Consider the following 12,406-nt stretch of genomic DNA (forward strand, 5'->3'; position numbering starts at 1 on the left):
ATGTGCAACAGTATGATTTGACCTTTTATCTTATATTTTGCATGAAGTTATGTTCTGTTTGAAAATATCCAATCGAATATTCCTGCTTCACTTCAGTACAATAATTGATTACGTGAAATATTTTTCTAACTAGAAATATGTCAGTGATAGCATTTGTATGACTTTTTGTCTATGTGTAGTGTTATCCATTTATAAAATTTAAAATAAGTATGTAGTATTTACTTTGCTTACCTTATCTTGTCATTTACAAGTCAGTTAATTTCAAACAAACTTGGGAAAATTACAGTGATTTACTCCACTAGGTTTTCAGTTTCCATTTTATTAGTTAGTTTGTTTCTAAAAGTATAAATCTCATTTTTGAGGTACGTAATTAATGATGTTTTTTTGTTTTTTTTAGCGTGAAGCCACAGTGATTTATCTACGATTTGTTCACAGAAAGGAAATGAACATTGGATTTTATCTTTGTAAGTACGTAAAGTTACTGTTAACAAATACGAGAATTACATAGTATAAAACGATAGTAAACAATGCAATAGTGAAGATTTTTTGAGTCAAATTGTTTAGTGAATAAGCAATTCTAATGTTTAAAACCTTTGTCAAGTGCCAAACAAACTCTACATCAGCATTTTTAGAACTTTCTTTATTTGATTTATTTTACATTATCAAACTTTTTATCTTAACATATTATTATCCATTTTAGGTGAACAGTTGAAAACTAACATGCCATTTATAGAATCAACACCCATTCTGTTTCTTTGAATTTCGTACAAAGATACTCAAGGGTTATGTACATTCTAATGAAAATGGTTATAGTCATGTAATCTAGTGTTGTATTCACGGATATGGCCGATTTCCCGAGAATAATCAGATAGAATGTTTTGCAGTAACATCAGAATTCATCCATGAAATTTACAATGATTCTTTAACAGAGATAATTGGACTGAGTGTTCACTTTAGTATATAAGTAAATAATGTGGACTCGTTTTGAACAAACAAACAGAATCTTTATTTAAACAATAAAAAGAAGACTAACATATGAAACCACATATTTAATTAATCTAGAGATTAAATGCTCCAAAATATTTCAGAAAATAATAGGTCCGTGCTGTTGTTTGTTTTTAAAATTCGCGCAAAGCTATACAAGGGCTATCTGCGCTAGCTGTCCCTAATTTAGCAATGTAAGACTAGAGGGAAGGCAGCTAGTCATCATCACCCATCGCCAACTCTTGGGCTAATCTTTTACCAACAAATAGTGGGACTGACCGTCACATTACAACGTCCCAACGGCTAAAAGGGGCGAGCATATTTGGTGTAACAGGGACCATCCTGTTGTTGAGTAATGGACAACTGAACTCAGAAAGTGTGCTTTAATTCTGAATGTTAATTCGTTTTCTTTGTATAGTATATACTGTTACCTCGTGATTTCTGTTCTCTGATCAGCTTTTATCTCCAGTCAATTTCATTATTGACGAGTGTGTGTTTTTCTTATAGCAAAGCCACAAAAGGCTATCTGCTCAGCCCATCGAGGGGAATCGAACCCCTGATTTTAGCGTTGTAATCATTATTGACGAACCAAGGAAAATTCAGTATAAGCTAATTCAACCCAGATTCTACATACAATACTGAAATATTCCTGTTGGTAGAGGAGACTTTACCTAATAGAAACAGTTAAAGGGCGAAGCAAACATAACAAGACAATGGCAAAAACTACCTGAACCATGTGTTGTATGTCTATGTGGAAACCAAATAATCAGTAATTTTGAATACAAAAAAATTGATATTACTCTAGAAAGTAGAAAATGCGTGATATACCCTTATGTCATTCCAGCTTTCTTCATTATTTACAAATAAAAAACTTTTCACAGTAAACTTATTCATACAGTGGTCTCATTCATATGTTATCATTTTTAAATATAATGTCATGTTTCTATATGGAGCATTTACTCATAAAGATTTCTCTTTGTTTTAACATTTTCACGCAAATCTACAAAAGAGATACCTGTGAATAGCAGTCCTTAATTATGAAATTGATAGATTAAATGGAAGACAATCAGCAGTATATATCAGTAAAAGGAGTTATTCCTACTCGATCAAATAGTGGAATTTCGTTGTCATTCTTATAGTGCATCAGTAGCTCAATATTGTGAAACTTGTTTTTAGGGCAACGAATTTATTTGTATATGATTAATATTAACTGAAAAACTGTTTCCATCCATATATTCAAGTTTTCTTGCTAATTCTGTAGCAAAGAATGATGTCATTGTTGTCTACCTTTTAGCTAATATTAAATTATTTAAAAAACTTTTGTTTTCTTTATGATAAGTTTGAGCCTAGGAAACTGCTCAAGCAAAGCACACAATTTAGTACCACGTTCTATCATTGGACGTTTTTTTTTTTTTAGGATTATTACAAGCGAAAGCTAAGCAAGCACACAATAAGACCATCACCTAGATGTATGTACAAGGGCGTGCAGCACTAAAGGTAACTGAGAAAGCTCGCAGAAGAAGCCCCATTATATATATATGTCTTCATTATAGAGAAATCCGTATTCTATATGAAGAAAGCATTATTGATATTTACAATTCATGACAACGAGAAACCTACTTGAAGCAAAACTATATTCTAAAGACGGCTAGTATCATTGGTATGGGTATTAAAACGTTAATTAAAACGAATTACAGGAAAACATTAACCTGAAGGTGACCTAAGAAGGTCGAAACGTTATTCCGTACTTTATTTTAATTAAAGCTTTAATACCCATACAGCCGTCTTTAGAATACAGTATCTTACAATGTTCACTGAGTAGACATGAGTCACTCGCACATATTTTAATACTTTTACAAATTTCAAAATCAGTTTTATATATATTTTTTTCGTTGGACAAAACTAACTGAAAGTAGAGGAGTTGTGTAAAAAAGTATAAATTTTCTCAATATCTGCACCTTACAGAGATATGTTTCAGTTGTTTCTTAGACATTGTTGTTTCAAGATTTTTGCACCCTCAACTATGAAAAATATGTGATGATACTTTGTTATTTTGCTCGTTGCACCCTGTTTTAATATACGCTTTTCGCCAAATACCAAACCAGAAGTTAATGCCTAAAGGATCCGTGTTCTTACTTACATGACGATATTGATAGTAACCAAAGGGTCCTTTGTAGTCTATATATTTACAACACAAAACCTTGGTTGAAACATCATTCAAGCAGTATCAATGCTGTTATATATTTTGTATTGAAAACCTGTACAAGACCAGAAAAGAAATATTTAGAAAAAAAGTATTATAAATATTACTGTGATATATTATCGCACTAATTTACTGATTTCTACATGTATCACGATTCGTCTTTATGATGTCATGATCAATCCAATTATTCATTGGAAGAGTAACCTAACAGTTGGCAGTGAGAGGTGATGACTTGCTGCCGAATTAGGGGCAGAGCCCTCACATCCCTTTTCATAAAATCCTAAACAAACCAGTAACCAAGTACCTGAATGAAAGAAGATTTGTTGGTATCTTTATGTGTTACAACTGATTTATTTCATTGGATCTGCTACATCAAATATTACACTAAATGCTAAAAAAAATTAGATTAGGAGTAAAATTTTTTCAGTCATGATCAAAATGGTCATGGACAAAGAAAAATGAATACTGATGAAACCAAACTCAGGGAATATTAAATGGGCTATATAGGAGTGTAATTGTTTCTGCTATTCATGTTAGAACAAAAGTAAAGTACTCCAATAAAGAGTTCACTGGTTTATCTTAACAAATCATGCTTTGATGGGGTTGGCTTGACACTATTCCTCTTGTGTAAAGCAAATGTTCATGTTGATTTATTAATACTAGCTCCTGCATGAAACTTGTTTGTCTATGATTTCAAGTAGTGATGATTGGACATATTTCATTACTGCTTTTGTAGACATTATTGTAAAAGGGAACTATGAAAATGAGTAATATCAAAATACTTTTATATCATTCCAAAAACTTCTCATTAGATAATGACAGGAACACAGTATTTTCAAATGGTCATGAGAAGTAAGCTAAACAGAGCCTTCCTTGGCCATTTATATTAATAAAACTTACAAAAATTGTACACAAAATAACTTTACTCTTGTATGATGCAACATGTACTACCACTACTGTATTTTGTGTGGGAATTTGAATGGGGATATTGGCTTTACTTCCTCATAGCCTAGAAATTACTGCAAAGTTCATCTTGATGGTGGAGAATTCAAATTAAAGATATTGCAGGGAGTTCAAATCTATAATAAGAATTTTTGAAATAAAACAACAACAAAAAACCCATAAATAAATAGATACACTTCAACACTAACTGCAATAACAATTTGGTCATTGATTTTGCCAGACCTCTTTCATTTCTCAAACACTTAAAATACTTTTCTTCACCATCATGAACCTCATATCATGTGACTTTGCAAACTGATTTAAAATTTTTTCAAATACAAAATTTACAAAAAGCTTGAAAAATTTTAAAATGCAGTATCTCAAAACTACTTGGAACATATGTAAAAACAGGCCAATACAAATACATGATTACAGGACAAGTATGTACATGGAACTTACAAATTTTCAGTACTAACCACTGATAGAAAATTAGTTAAGATTACTACAACCTGCCAAAACAGAAAAAAATAAAAAAAGTTTAGGTTATAATTAAATTTATTTATTTATATTATGTTATTTATTATTGATTTGAAGTATCAGGAATAGAAATCAGTTCATTTGATAGTAAATTCAACACTTTTTTTTTTCAAGGAAGTGGCAGATCTTTCATCTCATTATGCATATAAAAATTAAAAATGTTTATACTTGTAGTTTGATTAATTCATTCATTTTTATATATTGCAAGACTGAAATATAAATTACTGATTCATGTTACCAGTTTACAAGAAATTTGATATCATACAGTTATATGCATTATTTGTTCTGCTATAACTGTTTTTCTCACTTTGAAACATTAAATTCACATTGTGACATTGCAGCAGCATAAAAACAGTGGTTAAAAAGCACATCTGATGGAAGATGTAGGATATTAACATGCCCATACAAAACTCAATCTCTGATATTTCAGGGTATTTACTGGTGCATGTTAGAAATGATAGTAAAACTGTGTAATTTCATTAACCCTCATTTGGAGCATGTGTACAAAAAACAGCTCCATCTTTTTCAATTTTTTCTTCTTTTATTAACTATGTTTAAGCAACAACTAATGTCTAGAGGTTCTGTAACAGGCAGAATCTCAAATGACTTCCTAACAATAACTTTTTTAAAATTTTTGATAAAGTTAGATAAACATAGGAGGACTGAAGGGTGGAAATTTATCAAAGTTTCAATTTTTTTAGATGTTGTAACAATAGAAGATATTTTCTTAATCTCAAATAATATGGTAATTAAAATGTGAAATTCAAAGATACTTCTGTGGCTAACAACAAATTATAATTACCTTGGCAAAAGTGACAATATCAAGACCATGGTTTCTACCCAAAAGAATTGTATTACAAAACACAGTGGTTTTTATCATACAACTTTTAGAACAAGGCTCATAAAAATATATCAGAGAAAATAAATATAGCACATGATTTATGGGAGCTTACTCCCAATTTCTGAAATACTTATGGTTTCTGTTAAAATCAAGTGATTTATATATTAAGAGCTACTGGATTTAAATTCCTATTTTTAATCATAATATTTTACAATTACCATAACAAGCTTGGAATTTTAAAATTTGAATGGATAATGTTTTATAAGCTGAAAGATGTTATGACAGTCTTAATTGTGAGGTTTTATTGGAATATTTGTTTCTTGGAATTCTTCATTCTTCCTCCTCATCCTCATCAAAATTAAGCATAACTTCAGTTAATTTCCTAAAACAGACTATTACAAGTATGAAAGTCTGTTATGATGCACTGTTTTTCTCTTTGTAATGTCTAAACTCAGGCTTCAGTTCCCACATGTTCTTATGAGGATTCTTGGCATTGTAATTACAAATCTCTTTCAAGATTTCTTTCAGATAAGGCTGTAAATATTTAAAAAATATATTACATTTAAAAACTAACCAAATCAAGTTAAAAATATCTCTGAAGCAAGGAGAAAAGATAACATAATTTCCACTCCTTTAAAAAATTTTCAAATTACATACAAAATAACATTTAAACAAATTTTGCATGTACATAAGATGTACATAAAATAATTTGAAAAAAAAACAATATTAAATATACTTTTTCACTTCAATACACAGTTCAAAGACAAAAATGAATAGCTTAGTATTTTATTAAGAAAATGAAAAATATATAGCACTTCAGCAAAATTTTGTTTCAAACTCACAATGTTAGTTAGTGAAAGCTAACATGTATAATTATCTACCAGCTACTTCCTTAATGTGTTCAAGCAACCAATATGAAATACCCTTATGATGTTTTTAAAGAAATTTAACAATCTTCAATTTATGATAAAAATGTACATATCTTACAATTGGTTGCCTTGTAATTTTTTCCAAATCTTTGAGATTGTAATATTGGTGTTTCTCAAATGCTGCAAAAAGCATATCCATAACTTTCTCTTTGTCTTCCCTGGATTTCTTGCCTTCAGCTTTTTTACGTTGTTCAAATTCTATCTGTTGTATTTATAAGATTTGGTTAGAATAGGAAATACCATTATATGGCAATATAACTAATTTTTTAATCATTATTTAAATAATTACTTATCTTTTTTGGATTAAATAACATTTATTACTAAATTATTTCCCTCGACTTGAATAAGTCCTTAAATGGTAAACATATTTAATTTGTATTTTCACAAACAGAATCACAACTTGTTTAAAGTGTATGCTTCTTAAAGATAAAAAAGTATTAAAAACTTACTAAACTTAAATGCTTTTTTAAATTTTATATGAAAGAGGGATGTAAAATTAAGTATCAAACTTACATTGTTTTTGTGATCAGACACAGGTTTAAAGTTTTGGACAATCTTTGCAATTTGCTTCACCGACCTTTGTGGCTGACTAGCCTGAAGGATTGACTGTCTGAAATATTTTGTAATCTAGATTTAATATTTGTGTTCCTAAATACAATAACTGAAAATATCACATCAAAACTTAGTCCAAATATGACTATATAGTCTACAACTTTTAATGCCAGTTTTAGAATAAAGTGTGTACCATACATCATAGAATAATAAATGAAATGTATCAATTATCCATGCAACTTCCTTCCCTACTTGCAAATTTACCTGTCTGAATCTCATGATCTAGGGTGTACTTGACAGTATTTAGGGAGAACTTCAAGTCTGCAGCAATTTGTCAGAGTCCAACCAGCACTATATAAAGCTTTTATGCTTTACTGACAATTCTCCACACTTTTTTGGGTCATGCCATGAAAAGAAAACTTAATATGTACGTTAAAAACAGTTTTTATTAAGGCTTATTTGTGGAGAAGTATTAAATTGATTTCTCCTAGCATGTACCAGTACCATTTGCCAGCTCCTTTCTATATAATTAAGATTCCACATGGGCACCACAACTGTTATTTCATACCCTAAATTTCATCAGTATGTTCATTCAAACAGAACCATTTTAACATACCCTTGATGCAAGTATATGGAAATTCTAAAGGATAAGTGAAGCATTACCATAGCATTGAAATTTACATTCTGAAATGGCATGGAAGAATTAGTCTCATAAAATGGAAAGAACAACAAAATATTTTCTTTTCCTAATACTTTTGCACAGTACTGTATATAATGCAACTACCTCAATAGCAGAGATAAGTAAAAAAATTACAAAGAATGGGCAATTTAAACTTATAGAATGTTACAAACATGTGTGAAGTCCTAACACAATAATCATGCAAACAAGCTACTGACTGTAAATAAAAGAAATGAAGCCAAGATTCTTTACAGTTCTGAGATGTGGCAAGCTGTTAAACTTTTATGTATATATAAAAAAAATACAGGAACACCAATTTTTTTTAGTTTATCTGATTAATGCATCAAATCCAGTTTAATTTTTGCAAAGCTTTAAGCATTTCAAGAATAACAGTTAAATGCATTACCTATGTTTAGGGTTAAAGAAAAGAGCATGGTATATAATACCCTAATGTTGCCTTAAAGCTTCACTTGGATAGTAACACTCAATTATTAAATTGATTAACATTTCTCAACTAGTCATATAATACTGTATGTATCACTCAGGTCAAACAAAGACTTAAGTAACATTTGTCGGTTGTATAACAGTGTCTATATTATTCTGAGTGAAAAAAATTCCTCGAGTAATATTTATCAGTTCATTGCACAACAGTATCTATCATTCAGATTGAAACAATGACTTAACTGTCTCACATTTTAAAGTCACATTCAAAATTTAATTAAACTACTTTATAAAAATGGCATACAAGCAAACTTGACATAAAAATGTAATTAACAAATTACATTTTAATATTATATAATATCTTCAATCCCATCCTAGTACAGGAAGTATACATTATAAATGTAAATTATTCATTACAATATTGTTATTACACAAACAAAGCACAAGTTTTAAAGCTTTAATCCAGTTTGGTTAGAGTTATAAAATACAAAATCAGACCTCTCTTGCCAATGCTTACCTCTCACATCCTCTCTTTCACAAATTGACAAGAATTATGTCTGATGTTTAAAACTATATTATTTATAACAAAGAGAAAGTCAAAGTTTTTATCCATAAATTAATTATTATATTACATTGTTTTTGTCCAGAGAATTCTCTATTTCATTTTCAGTTCACATCTTATTTCCATGGGAGCATATGGATGAGTTTAGCTGAATTTAAATTTAATAACTCTTGTCATATAGTTAGAAAGCCAGAAAAATTTACAATTACAGAACATTGTCTACTGTTTACATGCAACTATTGTGTTATTAGGTGAATTATTTAATCAAATAAAAAATTCAATGTACTAGTAACATAATCATAAAACACGGTTAAGTTTTATCACAATGACAGCAACAGAAAAAAAAAATTACCAAGATGTTATATTTCTTGAAATAATTGTTTATATTTTACTATAAAGAAATTAAAACTTAAAATTAGAAATTTAATAGATTAAATTAGCTAAGTAAAACAATAAAAATATTTTCATGAACAGCTTATGTATCATGTAATTCAAAACGGTAATGCGAGATATCCCTTCACCAAGTGATTTACAATTTGTATGGCAAGATTATTAGTTGGCCATGGTTCAAAGGGCAATAAAACAATAAAATGTAGGTAGAAATAGCTGTATACTGGTACTACTTTTGAGCTATTTAGGATAAATAAGTTTAGTTTTCCATTCCAAATTGAAGTCATTCTAGAAAAAACAGGGTAATTTAGATTTATTTCACATTTTTTGACAGTGGTTACAAGGTTGGTCAATTTGATTAACCTTGTATAGAGTTGAGGCAGAGGAAATAACAGATAAAATGTAAATATCCACTGAAAAATAATGTTTTAAATTAATTAAGGAGGTTTTAGAGATTATTCAAATGAAAATTTACAATTTTCAGATGCACAAATGAATTTGTAATCTTAACATGAAAATCATTTTGCAGTTCGAACAGTCAACATGTTGACTCCATATATTTATGATGCTTTAGCAAAAATACTTCATTAAAAGTTTTTCTTTTTTATCTGTAAAAGATTCGTTATACCTACTACAACCCTGCTACATTTTGTGAAGATACAGAAATCATGCTAAAAGATATAGTATGAAAACTCAAACTCACTTTGGAGTGAAGATTCAAGTCAGTTTAGAGTTAAGTAATATTTGTTGGTTGGATAACAGTGCCTTTTTCCATTCAGTAAAAGAACAATTTAAATAACATTTGTCAGTTGGTAGTATAACAGTGTCTTTATTATTTAGAGATGTTTTTTAACTTAAAACTCTTGATTTGTTATAGGAAACACACATATGCTCTTCAAGAATTATTAGGTATGTTAGGCAGAAACTTACTTACAGGTTTGAAATTTAAGATAATAAATGATATGTATAGGATATTTTTTTTTATAATACTGAAATGTATTAGGACATTAAAAATTATTTTTACACCACATGTCTGTTAGTATGTAAAAGTTGTTGAAATTAAAAGTTTATATAATGTATAAATTAAAAGAGTAAGAGGTTAGAATGAGCAAAATGTAAATATCATTATGATTATATTATTTGTAAAGATATTCATATCAGAAATGGGAAAGTAACCATGAAATATAAGTTTGAGTAACATGAGCAAGTGAAGTATTAGTCTCAACAGTAACTTTAGTTTTTGGCAAAATTATTTTGTACCTTATTCCTTAAGTCCTTCCTAAAGAGAGCTTGAAATATGATAAAGAATAATTACTTATCAATGTTAGGATATATAACTTTATATTCTAGATTTTGTGCTGTAATTTGAGAGTAAGGTTTATTTCATGTTAGTAAAATCAATGGTTTCTACTAAAAACAAAATCTGCTTATTATATGATTAACTTTATTTTGTCCTACTCTATTAATTGTGCTGTATTTTCAAAAGAAAAATCAAGTCTCTTTGAAATCAAGACTGTCTTTTAGGTATAGCAGATTAAGTTTCATCTTTAATTATTTGGGCTGATTAATGATTTATAATCAGTTATTATCTTAAGCTTAATTAATAATGAGAACATTACTTTGTGATGTTAACTGTTAAAGTAGGTGCAGATAAAAACAGCAGTACAAAACAAAAGTTTGTTTGTAGTTAACAAATATTACTCTTCACATGGATTATTCAAAACAAATATATGATATATTCATGAACAAATCTTTATTTAAGTTTATTAAAAATACTTCACTTAAAGTATGGATCTTTGTATGTGAAAGACTTAAAATGTTAACTGAAAGACTGCCAAATTTTTTAAAGATATATACCCTATATGAGAGTTTGTAGTATTAAATATATCAACTTTAAATGAATTTAAGTATGTCACATGGTTGGTCAAGCCCACATTGAGAGCGTTAACACAAAGCTACACATTGAGCTATTTGTGCTCTGCCCACCACAGGTATTGAAACCCAGTTTCTAATGTTGTAAATCTACAGACATACTGCTGTCCCAAGGGGAGGGGGGCATCTGACAAGTGATATGTAGTAGACTAAGAACCCATAAACTATTATTTTACATTCAGTACGTTGTTGTTCTACAATACTTTAATGATGCTTGTTAATAAATATACTCAAATGAAATACTGATATATTTAGATTAGCTGAAAATTAAGCAACAAAATACGTAGAATAAATTAACACTAGGATTAAAAAAAACTTGTAATTTGACAAAACATGCATGGTTAGCACAACATGCCTTGTTAAGTAGCTCTATATTAAAAAAAAACATTTTTTGAAGTTAACAGAAATATAGCTTTGATAATATACCATATTTGCTCAAATACAATGCACACCCAATTCTGAAAGGTTGAACTGAAGAAAATTTTTTTAAACATCATTTGTACAAAATGTATTGGGTACTTTCTAAATGCAGTACACAACCTGAAGACAAAAAGCAGAAGACTTTCGAAATGTCATCCTTTACGCTTGTGTTTCCACAACAGGCAGTTGCTGTTCATTCTACAAAGTTTCATCGTGAATACACTGCTTAAACAATTTATCAAAGAATAACTATTAATGTATTAAATATTTTTGGAAATTTATTACACAACAATTTTACAAAATTTAGTAAGAAGTTTATATGTGGTAATACACTAAGATAATCATTCACATTCACATAAATCTTCATCACTGCTAGAACTGTCACTACCATTGGATTTGCTTCCTTAAATCTTTGCTTCATTTTCTGATTACTACAACATGTCATGATCCATCCTATATATTGCATATGCAACATTTTTCGAAGAGTAGGAATTTCAATTTATACTTTTTATCAACACTTCCCCAATAAAGTCACTAACTTGAACATGCATGAATATAAATACACAGTTTTTCATGAGGGGAAAAAAGTGTGCATTATGTCTGGACATATATGGTAATATATAAATATATAATATGGAACACAAAATATGTTCTACACAACAGTAATGAATGTTATTAATAATTAGTTGACAGAATGTGAAAAAAGGTTTTAACAGCATACCTCTTTAGCTGCATGTATTTTTCATTAACAATTGGCCTGCATTCTCCTTTTTGAACCACATGTCCCTCTAATACAATTTTCCCTATGAAAATAATGCAAGAACATTTATCTATTATTTACAAAATCTATTAAATCATATCAAAACTCAGAAAGACAGCTGAACAAACTGTTAATGTGATAAAAAAGTTTGTGTTCATAGTATTTAACTGAAATTCTTATCTTTTATTAAATAGCAATATCACTATATTTCTAACCTGTTACAATATAACACTA

General features: G+C 29.0%; 1 protein-coding gene across 7 annotated transcripts in view; it reads right to left on the reverse strand.

Annotated features, from left to right (window-relative positions):
* Positions 1-3,518: 3,518 nt before the first annotated feature.
* Positions 3,519-12,406, reverse strand: part of TfIIFbeta (transcription factor TFIIFbeta) — a 34,580-nt gene continuing 25,692 nt past the window's right edge. For all 7 annotated transcript variants that reach the window (XM_076506847.1, XM_076506844.1, XM_076506845.1 and 4 more), the window contains 4 exons: positions 12,134-12,215; positions 6,950-7,046; positions 6,495-6,638; positions 3,519-6,041 (listed from right to left, as the gene is read on the reverse strand). In XM_076506847.1, the coding sequence (XP_076362962.1) occupies positions 5,922-6,041; positions 6,495-6,638; positions 6,950-7,046; positions 12,134-12,215 (443 nt within the window). In that variant the 3' untranslated portion in view covers positions 3,519-5,921. The remainder of the gene's footprint in view (positions 6,042-6,494; positions 6,639-6,949; positions 7,047-12,133; positions 12,216-12,406) is intronic.

Source organism: Tachypleus tridentatus, chromosome 6 (genome assembly GCF_004210375.1).
Source record: "Tachypleus tridentatus isolate NWPU-2018 chromosome 6, ASM421037v1, whole genome shotgun sequence".
NCBI classification, from domain to species: Eukaryota; Metazoa; Arthropoda; class Merostomata; order Xiphosura; family Limulidae; genus Tachypleus; species Tachypleus tridentatus.